Raw genomic sequence first — 21345 nt, forward strand, 5'->3', positions numbered from 1 at the left:
ACATGCGCAGAGAGTGCCCGGCAACAGGAGCGCGATCTAGGACGCGCTTTGCCGGGCAGCGCAGGCGTACTACTCCGGGTCAGAGCGACCCGGAAGTAGTAAAAGCCCCATGTATTGAGAGATGTTCGCCGGCGAACGGTTTGGGAACCGTTCGCTACATCTCTAATAGGGACCGTAGCTGAGGGAGGGAGGGAAGAAGTCAGACCCCGCCCCCTCCTCACACCCAGTACGCTGACCTTAGTGTAAACCGAGAGTTAATGGTGGGCATTTTAGGACCAAAAGAAAAAAATGTAGTTTATAGTCGAGTATGTACAGTAACTGTTAGGTCACCATAGACTCTGAGCACTAGGTCTGCTATGAGTGTGTATTGTATCGCATAGTCAATGTGTGTCTGGTGCAATAATAGTGCAGAGAAACCCTTTGAAGCTTATCTATATATGGTATTTGGCATTTGGGTGAGGTCTGATGTTTGGAATATGTAGAGGTCTCGACTTTCGGAGTCACCATTTACAGGGAAACTCTGGCCTGGTGTGTGAGTTAGAGGAGAACTCAGTCAGTTATGCATGTCAGCCATGACAGAGGGGGACATTACTTATGTGCAGTTTGGGGCCAATTAGAACTTTGCTTTAATGTGTAGCGAGGCCTCTGACATCAGCAGGTAACATGTACTTTCACTCTACTTCCAGCACAAGATATAGGGGAAAGAGGCGTCCAGGAGTTATAAAATACTTTAGAAACAAATAAAATAAAAAGTGAGGTGGCTTAGCTCAAGGAAGACAAACTAATTTAATAGAACAGTTTTTATTGCACTGGCAATGCTTTTCATGGGTACTTGTCCACTTCCTCAGGCCAAATACTTGTGCCAAGCAGTACTAGTAGCCGCAGATGAGGTGCCTTATCTGCGGCTACTAGTACTGCTTGGCACAACTATTTGGCCTGAGGAAGTGGACAAGTACCCATGAAAAGCATTGCCAGTGCAATAAAAACTGTTCTATTAAATGAGTTTGTCTTTCTTGAGGTAAGCCACCTCACCTTTTTTCATTTTATTTGTTTTTAAAGTATTTTTTAACTCCTGGACGCCTCTTTCCCCTATATCTTGTGCCGTCACCTTCCTTTTGGAAGGGAACCATCCCTCTTGAACCATTTACTGGTCACTTGAGGAGGGTTTTTTTTTTTTTTTTTAATCAAAACAGTCCGACCAGCTCTGCCTGGTATTTGAGTGGAGTCGGGTTTATACATCTCCACCTGCCAACAGTGGTTGGTTGCCCTTCTGCAACCCAGCTTTGAGAGTATAATCTACCTTCATTCTTACAATATTTTTCCACTACTGTGACCTACTGCACCTTTAAGGCTCCTGTTGTCTTTGTGTTTTTCCTCCTGTAGGGTGCAATTTCACCCCCAACTTTTATCCTCTTCTCCCAGCAGGTGGAGACAATATTGGGAACAGGTCAGAGGGACACTTTCTTGTACCTCCTCCTTGTAATGTAGAAGATAATGGCAGCATACAGATTACACCAGGAATTTCCGCCATTCCCTCCAATCATCAGGAAGCTTCTGGAGGGTCACATCCTGTTACCCCAAATATCCCTCCAGGTGTGCACACTGCTGGCATAGCGAATGATTGGGGTCATTCTCAGGAATCTTCCAGTACGGCAGATACTGTAACAAGTGAAGGCAACAAGAAACATTCATGTCTGTTTTGTGATAAATCTTTTATTTCTTATTGGGACCTTGTTAAGCACCAAAGTAGTCACAAAGAGCTGCAGCCCTTTTCTTGTTCAGAGTGTGGGAAACGTTTCCATCGTCATAAATTATTTCGTCAACACCAAAGAAGCCATGGAGAACACTGGAATTATTCATGTTCAGAATGTGGGAAACCTTTCTTTCGTAATGAACACCTTCAACGTCACCTGAAAATTCACACTCGGGAGCGTCCTTATTCATGTTCAGAATGTGGCAAACATTTTTTTTCTATTACACGGCTTAAGTCTCACCAGAGAACACACACAGGAGAGCGTACTTACTCATGTTCAGAGTGTGGGAAAAAATTCTCTAGAAGCTCAAACCTTCAGAGGCACCAGAAGACTCACACAGGAGAGCGTCCTTACTCGTGTTCAGAATGTGGAAAAAAATTCTCTTGTGGCTCAAGCCTTCGGATGCACCAGAGGATTCACACAGGCGAGCGTCCTTACTCATGTTCAGAGTGTGGGAAATGTTTTACTAGGAAAAAGACTCTAGTTTCACATTATAAGAGACATTCCCTTTGACATTTACAGAGGCATTTCTCAGGATAGATGTGGGCACTTAAAGGAGAACTGTAGTGAGAGGGATATGGAGGCTGCCATATTTATTTCCTTTTAAGCAATACCAGTTGCCTGGCAGCCCTGATGGTATATTTGCCTAAAGATGTGTCTGAATCACACCAGAAACAAGCATGCAGCTAATCTGGTCATATCTGTCTAAATTTGTCAGAAACACCTGATCTGCTGCATGCTTGTTCAGGGCCTATGGCTGAAAGTATTCGATGCAGAGGATTAGCTGAATAGCCAGGCAACTGGTATTGCTTAAAAGGAAATGAATATGGCAGCCTCCATATACCTCTCACTACAGTTCTCCTTTAACATTACCCTTAAAGGACCATGATATTTGTAACTACTATATAACTACCCTTAAAGGACTGTGGTAGTGAAATTTGTAATGTTTTTAGCTCCTCACGGGAGGAAGTCTCATAGCAGGCCTGTAAAAGCTTCTCTATATACTTTGTGTGACCAGTATGCCTAGAATAAATGTCAGCTAGCAGCACCTCTTGTCTCCCTAGGATCAGCAGTGTACAGTGGGTGATGGCTCTCTACTGCTGTCTCCTCCCTCAGTTAGCTGCTCCAGCAGTCAGCGGTCACTGCTTTCCTGCACAGCTTTCCCCTCAGAGCAGACAGTATGGCACAAATCACACACCTCTGCCTGTTACTTCTGCTGTCACACAGGCTGCAAACTCTGCACAAATGCCCCAGAGAAGTTACTTTAGTGTGTGCCCAAATGTGACTCTCCTCTTCTACAAAGACTTTAGGAGAGCCGGCTGTATTGAGAGTCAGTGTCAGAGTTCCCCATTGTGCTGCAGGCGGCAGAGGGAGGCACTACTCTGCTGTGTGATGTGAAGAGTCAGTCTTATAAAGCCACACAGAGAGGAGCCATATATGTGGCTGATCCTGGTAGCTGACAGCTGCTGAGAGCTCACATTTCCAGGCACATTTCTCACACACAGCGTACTGAAGGGGTTATTAGCTTGCCTTTACCATATATATCCCCCACTATAAGCCAACCCTTCAATATTTAACCCTCTTCAGCTGCAATTTTTTCCTGACTCGAAAAACAGTTTACCCAGGAAAGTTATTAGCTGCATTTAGGGACCAGGACGGGTTAACAGCTGCATTGCATACAGTATTGCAGCCATTATCCCCTTGAGGTTCCCAAGTGCAGCAGTTATCCATCCCACCCCCTCCCCAGTGCAATGTACCCTGTCTGTTCCCCCTCCCCCCTTAGTGAGGAGTACAGCCTGCATATAATCCCTTCAACCACCCCCGGTTTGTAATCAGGATGTCCGATACCTATCCCCTCTCTTTTGGTAATCCGTTACGCCAGTAGTCAGCGTGCTCGTCTCTCCACAGGACAGACAGTATCTTCACTTACCCCCACCAAGGGTTCCTTCCTCAGTCTTTCTCTCCCTTTCCCCCCCATGTGCATATATACAGAGCTGTGGCAAATATACGCACATGCATATTCAAGGGCCGGGACCTTCATCTGTTCATCTGCCTTTCAATGCGGTTCACTTGGTTGTGTGCCAGCGTCTCTCCATTGGCTCCTGCATATCATGTGACATTGGGTGTCAAAATTGGGGAGGCTGGGTCATGCTGACCAAGCCACACTGAAGAGGAGGCAAAGGTAATATTGCCTGGTGGTGGAATAGTTATGTGCATTCCACTGTGCACATGGGGGTGTGGTGGAAGAGGGGGTCCATCATAGAAACAGTCTCCCAGCCCCCACACACAGAAAAACAGGGGTCCATTATAGAAACTGCCTCCTGGCCCCCACAAACAAAATAACAAGGGGACCTGCATAGAAATGGCCTCCACACACAGAATAACAGGGGGTCCAGCATAGAAACAGCCTCCCAGCCCCCACACACAGAATAACAGGGGGACTGGCATAGAAACAGCCTCCCAGCCCCCACACACAGAATAACAGGGGGTCCAGCATAGAAACAGCCTCTCAGCCCCTGTACACAGAATTTTCCTGACTTGAAAATCAGTTGGTGGTCTTAAAGGAAGCGGGTGTCCCACGACACACGTGTTAGGCCTTCTGGGCTGCCTGCGGTGCTTTGGGGCGGGGGAGAAGGTATTATGGCGTTTTTGCACATATTGTCCTTAGATATCCGGTGCTCAGATCCAAACAGGCTCTTTCACCATAGCGGCTTTTAAAAGGCTTTTGCTGGCTTCTGTCATAAATTGATGTATATTGTATTTTGCATATTGTACTGTTTATTTTTGCACAGTTCACTTTGTTCGTAGATTTTACTTTGTTGGTGTGGATCCTTTTTGATTTTAATGCACATAGATTTGTATGGAATAATTGATATATGAAATTATATTGATTATGCACATAGCACTTTTTTTTTTATAATTTTTTTTTTTGTACTACCGTTGCTGCTATTAATCAATTGTATTCTCCCTGTTGCATCACTCTGCACTTTATCCATATATACCTGCTGAAGATTATTGCTCTGATTATTGCCTCCCATTTTTATCTTGTCTTCCCATTTGTAGTGTTGTTCGTCGTTTGCTGTTTGTGATGTTTTATCACTAGTATAAGCATGTAATAAAGATTATCGATTTTTGTATTTTGACCCACTGGTTCGTTGTGAGATCCTTTTTTCTATTTTGGAATGTACAATTGTTTCATATCTCTAGATATGCACAGTGAGGGTCCATATTGCTCTATAGATATAGTGCTCTCTGGTTTTCCTGCTTTGCTCGAAAAGCAGTTGAACTGGGAAAGTTAAAGGCTGCATTTAGTTACCACGACAGGTTAACAGCAGCATTGCATAAAGTATTGCAGCCATTAACCCCTTCAGGTCCCGAAGTGCAGCAGTTATCCTTCCCACCACAGTGTGGACAGTATTTGTTCCCCCCCCCCCCCCCCTTAGTGAGCAGTACAGCCTGTATCTAATCCCTACAACCCCCACCACCACCCATGCCTGTAGTCAGGATGTGCAATATCTATCCCCTGTCTTTTGGTAATTATTTTGGCCAGTAACCAGTGTGCCCCTTTCCTACCAGGACAGGCAGCATCTCTCCACTTACCCCCACCCCCACCAAGGGTTCCTGCCTCACTCTCTCTCCCCTATATGCATATATAGAGAGCTGTGGCAAAAATATGCACATACATATTCAAGTGCCAGGACCTTCATCTGCCTCTCAGTGCGGTTCACTTGGTTGTGCACCAGCGTCCCTCCATTGGCTCCTGATGCATATCGTGTGACATTGGGAGTCAAAATTGGAGTGCTGGTGAATGCTAACCAAGCCGAACTGAGGAGGAGGCAAAGGTCCCTCAACAGCCTCCAAGCCTCCACAAACAGAACAGGGTATCCAGCATAGAAACAGCCTCCCTAATGCTTGTTCATTGTTTAACTTGAGTTTAATACAGCTTTCTTAATAACAAAAAAATAGAAACAGACTCCCAGCCCCCCCCCCCCCCGAATAACAGGGGGGTCCAGCATAGAAACAAAGAAATGGCCTTCCCCCCCCCCCCCCCCCCCACACACACACATGTACACACACACACACACACACGTACACACACACACGTACACGTACACACACACACACACGTACACACACACACACACACACACACACACACACACACACGTACACACACGTGTGTTCCAGAATAGAAACGGCCTCCCAGCCCGCCCACACAGTATAAAGCTGTACTGGGCCAAAATGAACTTAATTTAGTGAGCAAATTAGTGAACGGTAAGATGTCAAATTCTGCTTGAAAGGTACATGAGGCATGCTGGGGGAGTTGAGAGATGGAAGAAACATGAGGCATGCTGGTAGGAGAGAGAGAGAGGAAAGAAACATGAGGCATGCTGGGAGGAGGTGAGAGGAAAGAAAAATGAGGCACAGGTGGCAGCACCTTTTGTACCCTCCCCGAAGGTAATTCCAACATTATATGTCAGGACGGGGGGGGGGGGGGGGGGGGGGCATAACGAAATTGGCTCTTCGCTAAAGCTGCTTAAAGCGGTATTGTCTCCATAAAAATCAAATTTCAACAGCAACTGGTCTGAGTGTATTAAGTGATAAAGATGCTAATCCTGCATTCAAAACTTGCAAACCTTTTTCTGCTGTTATGGTTTGGCGTTATCACATACTTTAAAGCACTGGCCATAGTGCCAAACCGTTGAATGCTGGGAGTTCTTATCTGTAATATATTCCTCCTCTTCCATTTATTTCCCTGCCTAACTGCTTATCAGAAACACCCTCTGATCACTTGTGTTTACAAGCAAGGCTTAGGTGACTCAGTGATTGAATGTGTAAATAGAAAAAAGACAGTGCAGTTGTTAGTATACACCTCAGTGGGAGTGTCTGAAGACTCTGGGAGGAGGGCAATGAATACACAATGAGCAAGAAAAGGGAGGGGGGAGAACAAGACTCAGGGCTGGTGCACACTACAAGAGCTTTTATGAGTGCTTTGGGATTTTAAAAGCTCTTGCTAATGTTATCCTATGTGTTTGTGCACACTGGAGAGATGTGATTTTGTAAAAATCCCCATAGCATTACATTGGCAAGAGTTTTTAAAATCACTAGCGTTTAAAAAGCCCTTGTAGTGTGCACCAGCCCTCAGGGAGGATATGATGTCAGCATTAGCTTGGCAAGATGGCCACTGCCTAGAATAGGATTTTCTGCTTTTCCTTTATAAAATTCACAGGAATCATTACGTGAATAGCACAATACATTGGTTTTGTAAGTAGAAGTAGCATTTATCTACTTATACATGTGTTTTTTATTTCTAGGTTAGCATGGGTGTCGTTTGTTCTTTAAAAAAGTGTTACCTTGGAATTATTAGAACTGCTCCTTAAAGGAGAACTGTAGTGAGAGGTATATGGAGGCTTCCATGTTTATTTCCTTTTAAGCAATACCAGTTACCTGGCAGCTCTGCTGATCTATTTGGCTGAAGAAGTGTCCAAATCACCCCAGAAACAAGCATGCAGCTAATCTTGTCTTATCTGTCAAAACTGTCAGAAACACCTGATCTGCTGCATGCTTGTTCAGGGCCTATGGCTGAAAGTATTAGAGGCAAAGGATCAGCAGGACAGCCAGGCAACTGGTATTGTTTAAATGGAAATAAATATGGCAGCCTCCATATACCTCTCACTACAGTTCTCCTTTAACTTTACATAGCCATAGCAATCCAACATGTATTCACTTGTTTGAGCTGGTCGGTCCTCATCAATGGGCTGCATGGTGTAGCAGTGATTAGTGCTCTCACCTTGCAGCGCTGGGTCCCCGGTTTGAATCCCAGCCGGGGCATTATTTGTAAGGAGTGTGTATGTTCTCCCCGTGTCTGCATGGGTTTCTTCTGAGCACTCCAGTTTCCTCCCACTTCCCAAAAATATATAGATAAGTCATTTGACTTCTTTCTAAGTTTGGCCCTAGACTTCGATAGATATTCCCTATGATAGGGAATAGATTGTGAGCTCCTCTGAGGGACAGCAAGTGACATTGCTATATATACTCTGTAAAGTGCTGCGGAAGATGTTGGTGCTATATAAATACTAAATAATATTAATCAGTGTAAGGCATGGAGTATTATGGCCCTAGCTGGATAGTGTACAGTAATGGTTAAGGGTTCTGCCTCTGACATAGGAGACCTGGGTTTGAATGTTGGCCCTTGCTAATTCAGTAAGCCAGCACATATTCAGTAAGGAGTTTTTGGGTGAGACTCCCTCACACTGCTACTGCCCACTGAGTGCGCTCTAGTGGCTGCCTCACAATTGTTTGGAGGGCTCTTGCCCACTACATGCAATTCCAATTCCGATTTTGATGTGATTTTACATTCGATTGCGATTTTTGCATGCTGCGTGTTTTTCTGCTTGTTTTGATAGCATCCAGGACAAATTCGGAATCGCAAATCGGATTTGCAGTGCGTCGGGGACCTTAAGTCCGAGAGGAGCAATGCGCTTTACAAATACTGGAATTATAATTGTTAATGACAGTCCACACACAGTAAAGTGAAATTGGGCAGCAGTTCGAAAACTAACCATAAGATGGAGGTACCTGTAAGAGGAATCATAATGGTGATTGCAGTTCCCGTTTTGTCCACAAGATGGAAACCTGATCTCACTTCTAACAGGAACACTGCACTAATGCCAGGGTGGAAAGCACAGACCGGAAGCTGTAGGGCAGGACCGGAAGTAGGCAGCTGCTATTGCTGGGTCGGCCCGATGTGGTGTCGAAATAGGAGGTAATTACATAATTTAATTTCTATTTACAGGGAATAATCGCCCTTTGTCCCCTTCTGCGTGACCTCCCTGCCTGACCCAGGGAAATGTCTCCTGTATCTTCTTATAGCCACACTCTAATGTGATTTCCCTCCCAGGAGCCAATCTGCACCCAGCAATGGGGGCTTCTATCATTATCCTCCCCACATTCCCTCCATGTGTCCTCCATCATCACTGCCTGACCCAGGGAAATGTCTCTTGTATCTTCTTATATACACACCCTAATGTGATATCCTTCCCAGGTAGGGTTGCCACCTTTTGGGTAAAAAAAAAAAAAAAAAATACCAGCTTGGGGGTGTGGCCTGGGGTGTGGCCTAAAAGTGGGTGTGGTCTGTTACGCCCCCCCTTTTTTTTTTCAAAATCGCTCAAGATGACGGCCAAAATTGAACAAGAACAGGAAGAAGAGGGCATGATTACAACAGATTATGGTTAATAATAGGCATAACATTAAAATATAGAAAACCTATCCATGGTATACTATAGATGGTACTCCCAACCTGTGAAGAGAAATTAAAAGGTCCTATCTATCATACAACCAGCCATTATTTTTGCATATTTAAATAGCGCCGACATCTTCTGCAGCACTTTACAGAGTACATAGTCATTTCACTGAGTGTCCCCAGAGGAGCTTACCATCTAATCCTTGCCATAGTCATACTCCAAATGTCCTACCATATTATTATGTATTTATATAGCGCTGACATCTTCTGCAGAACTTTACAGAGTACATTGTCATGTCACTGACTACCCTCAGCAGAGCTCACAATCTAATCCTACCATAGTCCTAGTCGAATGTCCTACCATATTATTATTATGTATTTATATAGCACTGACATCTTCTGCAGCACTGTACAGAGCACATAGTCATGTCATGGCTGTCCTTAGAGGAGCTCACAACCTAATCTCACCTCTACCATAGACTGATTCAAATGAGGATTAATTGCTGCAGGTACGCGGTGGGGATAAAAGGTGTTAGTTACCTATAATTCCGCCATCCGCCCTGTGCTTCAAGCAGGTTGAACGCTTCCTATTGGATGTGTTGCAAGCCTCACTACGGGCACTACCTCCTTCAAACCGGAAAGAGGAAGTGCCCGTAGTGAGGCTTGCAGCACATCTAATAGGACGCATGCAGTCTGTTTGGAACGCAGGGCGTACCTGCAGCAATTAATCCTCATTTGAATTAAGAGCAAACCTGCCATAGACACAGTATAATGTTTCCATCAAAGCTTAAAGGAATTGCGAGGGGCGGCACGCTGGAGAAGACTGGATCTGCAGCGAGGGACACAGACACAGGCTGGAAGTAGCCCCAGGTAAGTAAAAAAAAAAAGCTTAGTTCACCTTGCAACTCCTATCAGGGCCCCGCAGCACGTCTTCCTGGATCATAGGCGCTAAGGCAGCTCGCACATGCACAGTAAGCCGGACTCTCCAGCTCCGTGCTACTGCACAATTTTAGACAGGATCGCGCGGCTATGATCCAGGAAGACATGCTGCGCTGCCCCGATGTGGAGGGGGCTGCGCTCAGCAATGGGGAACTTCAGACCACCGAGAGGGACTTCAATAGGATGCTGAGGCTTCCCTCTCTACAGGTCTGGAACTTTCTTTTAATTACTTTAAATATTTCTGACATGCACCTAGGAGGGCAGGGTTAGCTTGCTCTCTCAAATGGCCCCAGTCTCCACAGCTCAGGGAACTAGAGAGCAATTCCTATAATGCAACAATGACATATTTCTGCTAATATACAACACACAAATTAATTACGTCATTGGTGCACTATAGGAATAGCTGTGTTTCCCTGAACTGTATAACAGCATCAGCACTGGCATTATTCATCCTGTCTATCCCTTCTCTAATCTAGGGCTCCTCTCTGCTCACCTCTGACATTCCTCCCCCGTCCTCTCATTCACATTCCAGCTTTCCTCACACGACAGCAGCACATTGTACTGCTGCTCATAACGTCTCTGCCTTTTCCTCTCCTAGCTGTAACAGGCAGCCCAGCACAGAGACGGACCACAAGTGCTGCTCACACAAGGAAGCAAGGACTGTCAGCTGCCGACTCCTCCTACCCCAGCCTGTGCGAGTGAATAACACAGCCAGGGGGCGCGGCAACACTCGCTCATGATTGGTTGGAATTGAAGCCAATCTTAGAAGAGGGGTGAAAGGAGTCAGACAACCTTAGACTTTTACCGGCAAATGACTTGCCGGTAAAAAAAAATTCCGGCCTCCGGCTTTACAGTGGAATTTCCGGTTAAGCCGCCCAGATACCGGCTGGGTGGCAACCCTATTCCCAGGAGCCAATCTGCACCCAACAATGGGGGCTTCTATCATCATCCTCCCTACACTCCCCCCATGTGTCCTCCATCATCACTGCCTGACCCAGGGAAATGTCTCCTGTATCTTCTTATATACTCACCCTAATGTGATTTCCTTCCCAGGAGACAATCTGCACACAGCAATGGGGGTTTCTATCATTATCACCCCCCCATGTGTCCTCCACTGTCTATTTCTTTATGCAGGAGTGGCAGCATATAGACGGATACAAGGACCTCTACAAGGACACCATTATGGAGCATCAGCTTCCCCTCATATCACCAGGTAAGAAGAGACTAATGTTTTGTAAGGCAGAGACCAGTAAAGCAGGGCCATGGAGTCGATACAAAAATCATCCGACTCTGACTCCTCAGTTTAGGAAACCACCGACTCCGACTCAAGGTACCCAAAGTATCTCTGACTCCTTAGTCTAATACTTAGCAGGGCTGTGGATTTTTTACAAAAATCATCCGACTCCAACTCTGACTCCAGGTAGCCAAATTTGCTCTGACTCCTTGACTGCGATTCCAACTCCGACTCCACAACCCTGCCAGTATGGAGGGGCCACCAAGATCCCTCATCATCTGATAAACATAGAGAGAAAACTTATTCAGTCAGTGTATGTGTTTCCTACAGATGGATCCAGTAACAGAAACCCATCAGAGAGGTGTACAGGTCCTCTTTACTCCCGGGATTGTACACAGGATAATCACACTATCTCCCACTATGATCAGGTAGGTGGATCTGAGGGTGTAATATGCTTAAGAGATTGTGTCAAAATATGAATAAATTAGTGTTTTTGTGTTAAAGCAAACCTGTGAGTAAAATCAAATTAAACGTTAGATACTTACCTAAGTAGTGGGAAGCTTCAGGATGGTCCAGAGGCTTCCCAATCCTTCCTGAGCCCATTGTTGCTGCCCAGGATCCTCTTCTTCTCCATGGGTGTACTGCTGGCCAAGTAAGATTGCATAGATACTGTAAATGTGTGAGTGAGGTTCACAACTGCTGAGTAGCATGAAACTGCTTGTGCTTGCAGGAAAAAGCTGTACATGACTGGGTTTGCTGTACTGGACATGTGCGGATTGTATTCAAGCATGCTCAGTACAGCCACTCTCATACATGGGGGTGTAGCCACCAGAACATTTTTGAAATACTCTCTCAAATATGTTCAGAGGGACCCTGAGCTGGAACAGAGAGCTCATAGAGGATCGGAGAAACCTCTGGACTATCCACAGGCTTCCCACTGCTGATGTAAAAGCAAGAAGTTTTAAATCAGGATGATACCATTTATTGGCTAAGTAAAAATGAATACAAATAAGCAAGCTTTCGGCCTTGCAGCCTTCGTCGGACTTATATCCTGTTAGTTTGCAGGCTGGTGGTACAGACAGCTATATACATATAACATCAAAAGGGAAAACAGATATTTTTTTCAAGCATAAATACATGTCATTAAGATGCCTTAATTTCAACAGAGTATCTAAATGGGGTCAAGCATAAATACATGTCATTAAGATGCCTTAATTCAAAATGCTCTGTTTGAATTAAGGCATCTTAATGACATGTATTTATGCTTGAAAAAAATATCTGTTTTCCCTTTTGATGTTGCATGTATATAGCTGTCTGTACCACCAGCCTGCAAACTAACAGGATATAAGCCCAACGAAGGCTGCAAGGCCGAAAGCTTGCTTATTTTTATTCATTTTTACTTAGCCAATAAATGGTATCATCCTGATTTAAAACTTCTTGCTTTTACTGATGGCTAACACGGTACAATACCCTACTGCTACTACTACTAATGTAAGTATCTATCTTATAACTTTTCTCAGGTATGCTTTAAAGCACTTACAAGGCCACAAAATAAATGTAGTTTTACCCGGGACTTCTTCCAGTCCTTAGAAGACATTTGACTCCTCTGGCTCCGCTCCAGTCCTCTCCGGCGTGCAGTTACCAGCCTGTAAGGATCGCTAACCCCCCCCCCCATGGGTTGGCGTCTTCTGCACATGTGCAGATGCTTGCCTGCCCCACATGAGAATGTGCGCAAGTCACCGGGAGCATACTGTGCAGGAGAGGACCGAAGCTGTGGCAAACAATCAAAATTACTTCTATAGGCTGGAAGAAGCCCCAGGCAAGTAAAATTACATTTATTTTGTGGCTTTGTAAGTCCTTTGAAGCAAACCTGAAGTGATAGAAATGTCTTTTAAAAATTTCATTCTCCGTGTTTTGTGGCTCTAGTGTGAGGAATGGATTGATGTAAAACGCAAAGTTAAAGAAGAAGAAGAGACGTATGTGAGGAGTGATCAGCAGACCATGGAGGAGGGTGACATGATGAGGACAATTAAAGAGGAAGAAGAAGAGACGTATGTGAGGAGTGATCAACAGACCATGGAGGAGGGTGACATGATGAGGACAATTAAAGAGGAAGAAGAAGAGACGTATGTGAGGAGTAATCAACAGACCATGGAGGAGGGTGACATGATGAGGACAATTAAAGAGGAAGAAGAAGAGACGTATGTGAGGAGTGATCAGCAGACCATGGAGGAGGGTGACATTATGAGGACAATTAAAGAGGAAGAAGAAGAGACATATGTAGAGAGTGATCAACAGTCTATGGAGGAGGGTGACATGATAAAGACAATTAAAGAGGAAGAAGAGGAGACGTATGTGAGGAGTGATAAGCAGTCTTTGGAGGGAGACAAGATGAGGACAATTAAAGAGGAAGAAGAGACGTTTGTGAGGAGTGATCAGCAATCTATGGAGGAGGGTGACATGATGGGGACAATTGAAGAGGAAGAAGAACATATGTATCTGAGGAGTGATCAGCCATCTGTGGAGGATGGTAACATGAAGACTTATATCAAAGCAGATACATTATCTGTAGATATCTGCGCAGGTAAGGAATGGATGTTCTATGCTTATATGTTTTACACTTTTATTCTTTCACTGTGAATGTAAGATATATAGAGTGACTGGCAATGGTAGAATAAGCGGATATTCACATCAGAGAGCGCTCTGTAAGGATATAAAATTCCTTTCACTGTCCTTTTTTACTATACAGACAAACATATGACAGGAGTCCTCATGCACAGTCTGGACTCCACCACCTCACTGCTCACTGCTCACCACAACAAGCGTCTTCCCTCTACCAAGCATGCACATCTCTTGTCATATCCCCTCTTAAATGTGTCTGCTCTTTTGCAGCGAGTGCAATTACATTTTAGCAGCCTCAATATAATATCATGGTCCCAACAAATGAGGAGATACTCTACAGCCCATCTCCATTCCTCAGTATAACATCATATTACCAACAAATGAGGGGGAGATACTGTACACCATATGAAAGACCCATCTCCATTCCTCAGTGTAATATCATAGTACCAATAGATGAGGAGGAGATGCTGTACACCATATGAAAGGCCCATCTCCATTCCTCAGTATAACATCATAGCACCAACAAATGAGGAGGATATACTGTATACCATATGAAAGGCCCATCTCCATTCCTCAGTATAACATCATAGTACCAACAAATGAGGAGGAGATACTGTACAGCATATGAAAGACCCATCTCCATTCCTCAGTATAACATCATAGTACCAACAAATGAGGGGGAGATACTGTACACCATATGAAAGGCCCATCTCCATTCCTCAGTGTAACATCATAGTACCAATAGATGAGGAGGAGATGCTGTACACCATATGAAAGGCCCATCTCCATTCCTCAGTATAACATCATAGCACCAACAAATGAGGAGGATATACTGTACACCATATGAAAGACCCATCTCCATTCCTCAGTATAACATCATAGTACCAACAAATGAGGGGGAGATACTGTACACCATATGAAAGGCCCATCTCCATTCCTCAGTATAACATCATAGTGCCAACAAATGAGGAGGAGATACTGTACACCATATGGAAGACCCATTTCTGAGGGTTCATTCACACTGGAGCGGTGCGTCGCTGCAAACTGCTGCACTGCTACCGCAGCCTGACGAAACCCTATGGGGAAGTTCATACCCACGTTCCCACGTTGCGCAGAAAGTGCCCTATCTAACGCTAGCACAGCACTTCATCACCGCGTAGGACCCGTGGTGACCTTTGGTGACCTGCGTCAGCCCAGAATTCATGTTATTTTATGGCACGCAGGGTTTTTAAATATTTGGCGTGCATGCGTATTTTTGCAATACGCAAAGCAGGAAGTGATCGTAAGCACGCATCACTTCCTGCTCGGCTGGTTGCCAGACCATGAACATAGTGTACTAACGCGGTATTCCCTGAAGCCTGTATTTGGCAGCCTCCATGTGAAAGCAGCCTCAGTATAACATCATAGCACCAACACATGAGGAGATACTGTACATCATATGAAAGGTCCATCTCCATTCCTCAGTATAACATCATAGTACCAACACATGAGGAGGAGATACTGTACACCATATGAAAGGCCTATCTCCATTCCTCAGTATAACATCATAGTACCAACACATGAGGAGATACTGTACATCATATGAAAGGTCCATCTCCATTTCTCAGTATAACATCATAGTACCAACACATGAGGAGGAGATACTGTACACCACATGAAAGGCCCATCTCCATTCCTCAGTATAACATCATAGTACCAACACATGAGGAGGAGATACTGTACACCATATGAAATGTCCATGTCCATTCCTCAGTATAACATCATAGTACCAACACATGAGGAGGAGATACTGTACACCATATGAAAGGCCCATCTCCATTCCTCAGTATAACATCATAGTACCAACACATGAGGAGGAGATACTGTACACCAAATGAAAGGTCCATCTCCATTCCTCAGTATAACATCATAGTACCAACACATGAGGAGGAGATACTGTACACCATATGAAAGGCCCATCTCCATTCCTCAGTATAACATCATAGCACCAACAAATGAGGAGGAAATACTGTACACCATATGAAAGGCCCATCTCCATTCCTCAGTATAACATCACAGCACCAACAAATGAGTAGGAGATGCTGTACAGCATATGAAAGGCTGATCTCCATTCCTCAGTATAACATCATAGTACCAACAAATAAGGAGGAGATGCTGTACACCATATGAAAGGCCCATCTCCATTCCTCAGTATAACATCATAGCACCAACAAATGAGGAGGAGATACTGTACACCATATGAAAGGCCCATCTCCATTCCTCAGTATAACACCATAGTACCAACACATCAGGAGATACTGTACATCATATGAAAGGTCCATCTCCATTCCTCAGTATAACATCATAGTACCAACAAATGAGGAGGAGATACTGTACACCATATGAAATGTCCATGTCCATTCCTCAGTATAACATCATAGTACCAACACATGAGGAGGAGATACTGTACACCATATGAAAGGTCCATCTCCATTCCTCAGTATAACATCATAGTACCAACACATGAGGAGGAGATACTGTACACCATATGAAAGGCCCATCTCCATTTCTCAATATAACATCATAGTACCAACAAATGGGGAGGAGCTACTGTACACCATATGAAAGGCCCATCTCCATTCCTCAGTATAACATCATAGCACCAACAAATGAGGAGGAGATACTGTACACCATATGAAAGGCCCATCTCCATTCCTCAGTATAACATCATAGCACCAACACATGAGGAGGAGATACTGCACACCATATGAAAGGCCCATCTCCATTCCTCAGTATAACATCACAGCACCAACAAATGAGGAGGAGATACTGTACACCATATGAGAGGCTCATCTCCATTCCTCAGTATAACATCATAGTACCAACAAATGAGGAGGAGATACTGTACACCATATGAAAGGCCCATCTCCATTCTTCACTATAACATCATAGCACCAACAAATGAGGAGGAAATACTGTACACCATATGAAAGGCCCATCTCCATTCCTCAGTATAACATCACAGCACCAACAAATGAGTAGGAGATGCTGTACAGCATATGAAAGGCCCATCTCCATTCCTCAGTATAACATCATAGTACCAACAAATGGGGAGGAGATACTGTACACCATATGAAAGGCCCATCTCCATTCCTCAGTATAACATCATAGTACCAACAAATGGGGAGGAGATACTGTACACCATATGACAGACCCATCTCCATTCCTCAGTATAACATCATAGTGCCAACAAATGGGGAGGAGATACTGTACATCATATGAAAGGCCCATCTCTATTCCTCAGTATAACATCATACTACCAACAAATGAGGAGGAGATACTGTACACCATATGAAAGGTCCATCTCCATTCCTCAGTATAACATCATAGTACCAACAAATGAGGAGGAGATACTGTACACCATATGAAAGGCCCATCTCCATTCCTCAGTATAACATCACAGCACCAACAAATGAGGAGATACTGTACACCATATGAAAGGCCCATCGCCATTCCTCAGTATAACACATAGCCATGACAGAAGGAGTCATTACTTATGTGCAGTTTGAGCAGGGGGCCAATCAGAGATTTGGTTTGATAAGTAGTGAGGCCTCTGACATCAGCCGGTAACATGTACTTTCACTCTTCTCCCAGCAGGTGGAGACAATATCAGGAACAGGTCAGAGGGACTCATTCTTGTACCTCCTCCTTGTAATGTAGAGGATAATGACGTCACACAGATTCCTCCAGTAATTGTCACCATTGTTGGGAATGTACTTTTCACGCTTATTCCTGCAGCTAACTCTGCAAATCCCTCCAATTATCAGGAAGCTTCTGGAGGGTCACATCCTGTTACCCCAAGTATCCCTCCAGGTGTGCACACTGCTGGCAGAGCCAATGATTGGGCTAATTCTCAGGAATCTTCCAGTACAGCAGATACTGTAACAGGTGAAGACACCAAGAAATATTCATGTCTGTTCTGTGATAATTTTTGTATTTCTTATTGGGACTTTGTTAAGCACCAAAGAAGTCACAAAGAGCTGAGGCCTTTTTCATGTTCAGAGTGTGGGAAACGTTTCCATCGTCATAAAATATTTCGTCGACACCAGAGAAGCCATGGAGAACATTGGCCTTATTCAGAATGTGGGAAAAATCTCTATCATAATGCAAACCTTCAATGTCACCAGACGATCCACACTGGTGAGCGTCCTTATTCATGTTTAGAATGTGGCAAACACTTTCCTTCTATTTCACAGCTTGAGTCTCACCAGAGAACACACACAGAAGACCGTCCTTACTCATGTTCAGAGTGTGGGAAAAAATTTACTATGAGCTCAGTCCTTCGGACGCACCAGAAGACTCACACAGGAGAGCGTCCTTACGCATGTTCAGAGTGTGGGAAAAAATTCTCTTGTAGTACAACCCTCCAAAAGCACCAAAGGACTCACACAGGAGAGCGCCCTTACTCATGTTCAGAGTGCGGGAAAAAATTCTCTTATAGCTCAAGCCTTCGTATTCACCAGAGGATACACACAGGAGAGTGTCGTTACTCATGTTCAGAGTGTGGGAAAACATTCTCTTCTAGTTCAAGCCTTCAGACACACCACAGAATACACACAGGAGTGCGTCCTTACTCATGTTCAGAGTGTGGGAAATGTTTTACTCAGAAAGGGACTCTAGTTTCACATTATAAAACACACTCCCGGTGACATTTACGGAGGCATTTCTCAGGATTGATACTTATGCCTAACATTACCCTTAAAGGACCATGATAGTGACATTTGTAATATTTTTAGTCTCTCACAGGAGGAAGTCTCATAGCAGGCCTGTAAAACCTTCTATATACTTTGTGTGGTCAGTATGCCTAGAAAGAAATGTCAGCTATCAGCACCTCTTGTCTCCCCAGGATCAGCAGTGTACAGTGGGTGATGGATCTGTACTGCTGTCTCCTCCCTCAGTTAGCGGCTCCAGCAGTCACTGCTCTCCTGCACAGCTTTCCCCTCAGAGCAGACAGTATGGCACAAATCACACACATCTGCCTGTTACTTCTGCTGTCATACAGGCTGCAAACTCTGCACAAATCCCCCAGAGAAATTACTTTAGTGTGTGGCCAAATGTGACTCTCCTCCACTACAAAGGCTTTAGGAGAGCCGGCTGTATGGAGAGTCAGTGTCAGAGTTCCCCATTGTGCTGCAGAGGGAGGCACTACTCTGCTGTGTGATGTAATGAGTCAGAGTCTTATAAAGCCACACAGAGAGGAGCCGTGTATGTGGCTGATCCTGGGAGCTGACAGCTGCTGAGAGCTCACATTTCCAGGCACATTTCTCACACACAGAGTACTGAATGGGTTATTAGCTTGGTTCTACTATATACTGTATCCTCCACTATAAGCCGATCCCATGAATAAGCCAACCTCTTTCTTTTAACCCTCTTTGGAACCCAGAGCTGCCTAGGGATGTTGTGCAACAAAAAAATGGCCAAGACCAAAATCTTGCAGCTGCTCGTAATCTCAACCCTCTACCTGGCATTCCTGTTACAGTGCAGATATATGCATACATCGCCCCCTCTACTATCCTGAAGCGGAGGTAATTTTGCCCGGGGACTCTGGCATTGCAACAAACTGCAGTCTGTTACAGATGGAGATTTTCCTTCATGATCACCTTTCAGCATGGAGGTCGCACTTATACCTGCAAACCTCTGGATGATGCATGTAGGGCGCTGATCCATGCGGGTATTCCTCATGACCTTACTGTGCCTCAAGCCTTACCACAGCGTTCTCCGTGACCTGCTAGGGTCGGTACCACAGCTACTTTGGCTCGGCGAGCAACACAAGATAGGTGAGTTACAGGTCCTTGAGATGCTCTTCAGTCCTTCTTGGTCTCACTGACATTAATCTGCTCTCCACACGATACCAATCTGCATACACTTGACCTATTCTCCTGAATGGCGGACTTTTGCAAGAGCGTCCCCTTTAAAATTACCTTGATCCTCAGATAGCTTATACACTACCCCTATATGCTATTTACAGCTTTGGGGCCATGGACTGTCCTGATCCACATTACTTTCTTGAGGCTAAGCTGGGGTCTCTAACCTCTAATGACAGGACAATCCACACCGGTGACCAGTTGCCTGTACTGATAGATGCCTAAGTATTACCAGAGATGAGTATTTCTTGTTCTTCGATGCCTTTTGACTGTAGCTCTTCCTCATTATGTCTTTACAAACCACCGACTACCGTCTGAATTTCTATGTACTTGTTCATGCTGATAAAAAGAAGCTGTAATGTACGATGGTGTATTTCCCTTCAAGACTCTGGATTCCCTTACCATCCACGTACCTAATGGAGTATCTTCTCTGCCTTATGCTATGGTTGATAGTTTACATCCACTGTCTGTTTCTAATAATAGTCCCTGGACTTATCTACTGTTCTCTTTGAGCTGCCGGTACCATCTGTCTGGGATATTCTTGTTATATGATATGTGTTATCCTGCTGAAATGAACACTTCTGGGCAGTTATGATCTTGAACACAATAAGACTTGTTCACGGTTATTTAGATTTAAATTGTTTGATTATTTGCACCCATCTGGGTTTTCTTTACGTACCCGTTCTTTTTTTTTTTAAGTTCATGATACAGGATCTGTTTGCATGTTATTAGAACAGAAATGTTCCAAGTACACTACAAAAGAGACGACATACTAAGGCTCTGTCCCCATTCGGGGTCCCTCCATTTGTGTTCTGAGCAGACGGGGTTTCTTTTCTAATCACTGTGTTACTTTATGCCCCCTTTCTATATGTCACACTAGTGTTATCGTTAATAACCTTTTTCTCCCTTAAGGGAGAACTGTTAAGCAATCTTTACAGCTGATGCAGATTTTTTGCTATGGTTTACTCCACTAGCTCTGTTGTCTTATGATTATAGCCCTGTCGGTTCGGATCACTATGGGGTGGCCATGTCATATGTAGGTCAGTTTTGTTGTTCTCTGAAAGTGGACATATTGCTGAATTAAGCCAAGTATATATTTAGGAGTAGGGGCTCTGTTGGAGGTGCCCTAAGTGTCTGATTTCTTCATATAAATAGGAGTTCTTACCACCTCAAGGACAACCACAACAGGTAAGTATACGTTTATTTCATGCACAATAGACAACACGTTTCAGGGGTGCTGGCCCACTTCCTCAGGTTAATACAATAGTGCCTTAACCACCCTGGCGTTCGCTTAAATGCGGACATGCGGCCGCGGGTGGCTTTTTTTTCAAAAGAAAATGTGTCTACATTGGTGTAGCTAGCACTAGGCTAGCTACACTTTGCCCCCAAGTCCCCCGGCACTGTCCCCCTCCCTCTGCTCGCCGCCGGCGATATTTACCTGGCCACGATCCTGCGATGGCCGTGACTTCCGCCATAGCTTCAGGCGTTGCTATGGCGACAATCGGCATGACGTAATGCGCAGTTCCGATCGCCGCCATAGCGGCTCCTGGAGGCTATGGAAATGCTGCGCGGGGGGCCGGGGGGGGGGGGATATGTATAAAACAGCACGATCGGGGGGATCAGAGCGGGCCGGCGGGGATTGGAGGGGTG

General features: G+C 44.7%; 2 protein-coding genes across 4 annotated transcripts in view; both read left to right on the forward strand.

The window, feature by feature from the left end:
• Positions 1-4652, forward strand: part of LOC137537031 (zinc finger protein 420-like) — a 39164-nt gene extending 34512 nt beyond the window's left edge. Inside the window, exon 10 of the mRNA XM_068259186.1 lies at positions 1423-4652. Within this exon, the coding sequence (XP_068115287.1) occupies positions 1423-2267 (845 nt within the window). The 3' untranslated portion in view covers positions 2268-4652. The remainder of the gene's footprint in view (positions 1-1422) is intronic.
• Positions 4653-8452: 3800 nt separating this feature from the next.
• On the forward strand, positions 8453-21139 carry LOC137535110 (zinc finger protein ZFP2-like). Of its 3 annotated transcripts, XM_068256915.1 has the most exons (5): positions 8453-8520; positions 11071-11149; positions 11501-11598; positions 13097-13754; positions 17426-21139. In XM_068256915.1, exons 2-5 carry the CDS (start codon positions 11119-11121, stop codon positions 18478-18480), a joined length of 1842 nt encoding a protein of 613 aa, XP_068113016.1. In that variant the 5' UTR covers positions 8453-8520; positions 11071-11118; the 3' UTR covers positions 18481-21139. The 3 variants fall into 3 exon arrangements, with proteins under 3 accessions (XP_068113016.1, XP_068113015.1, XP_068113014.1); XM_068256914.1 differs by lacking the exon at positions 8453-8520 and having other exon boundaries at positions 10788-11149; positions 17429-21139; XM_068256913.1 differs by lacking the exon at positions 8453-8520 and having other exon boundaries at positions 10789-11149.
• Positions 21140-21345: the final 206 nt, after the last annotated feature.

This window comes from Hyperolius riggenbachi, chromosome 10, assembly GCF_040937935.1.
Source record: "Hyperolius riggenbachi isolate aHypRig1 chromosome 10, aHypRig1.pri, whole genome shotgun sequence".
In the NCBI taxonomy this organism is placed as follows: Eukaryota; Metazoa; Chordata; class Amphibia; order Anura; family Hyperoliidae; genus Hyperolius; species Hyperolius riggenbachi.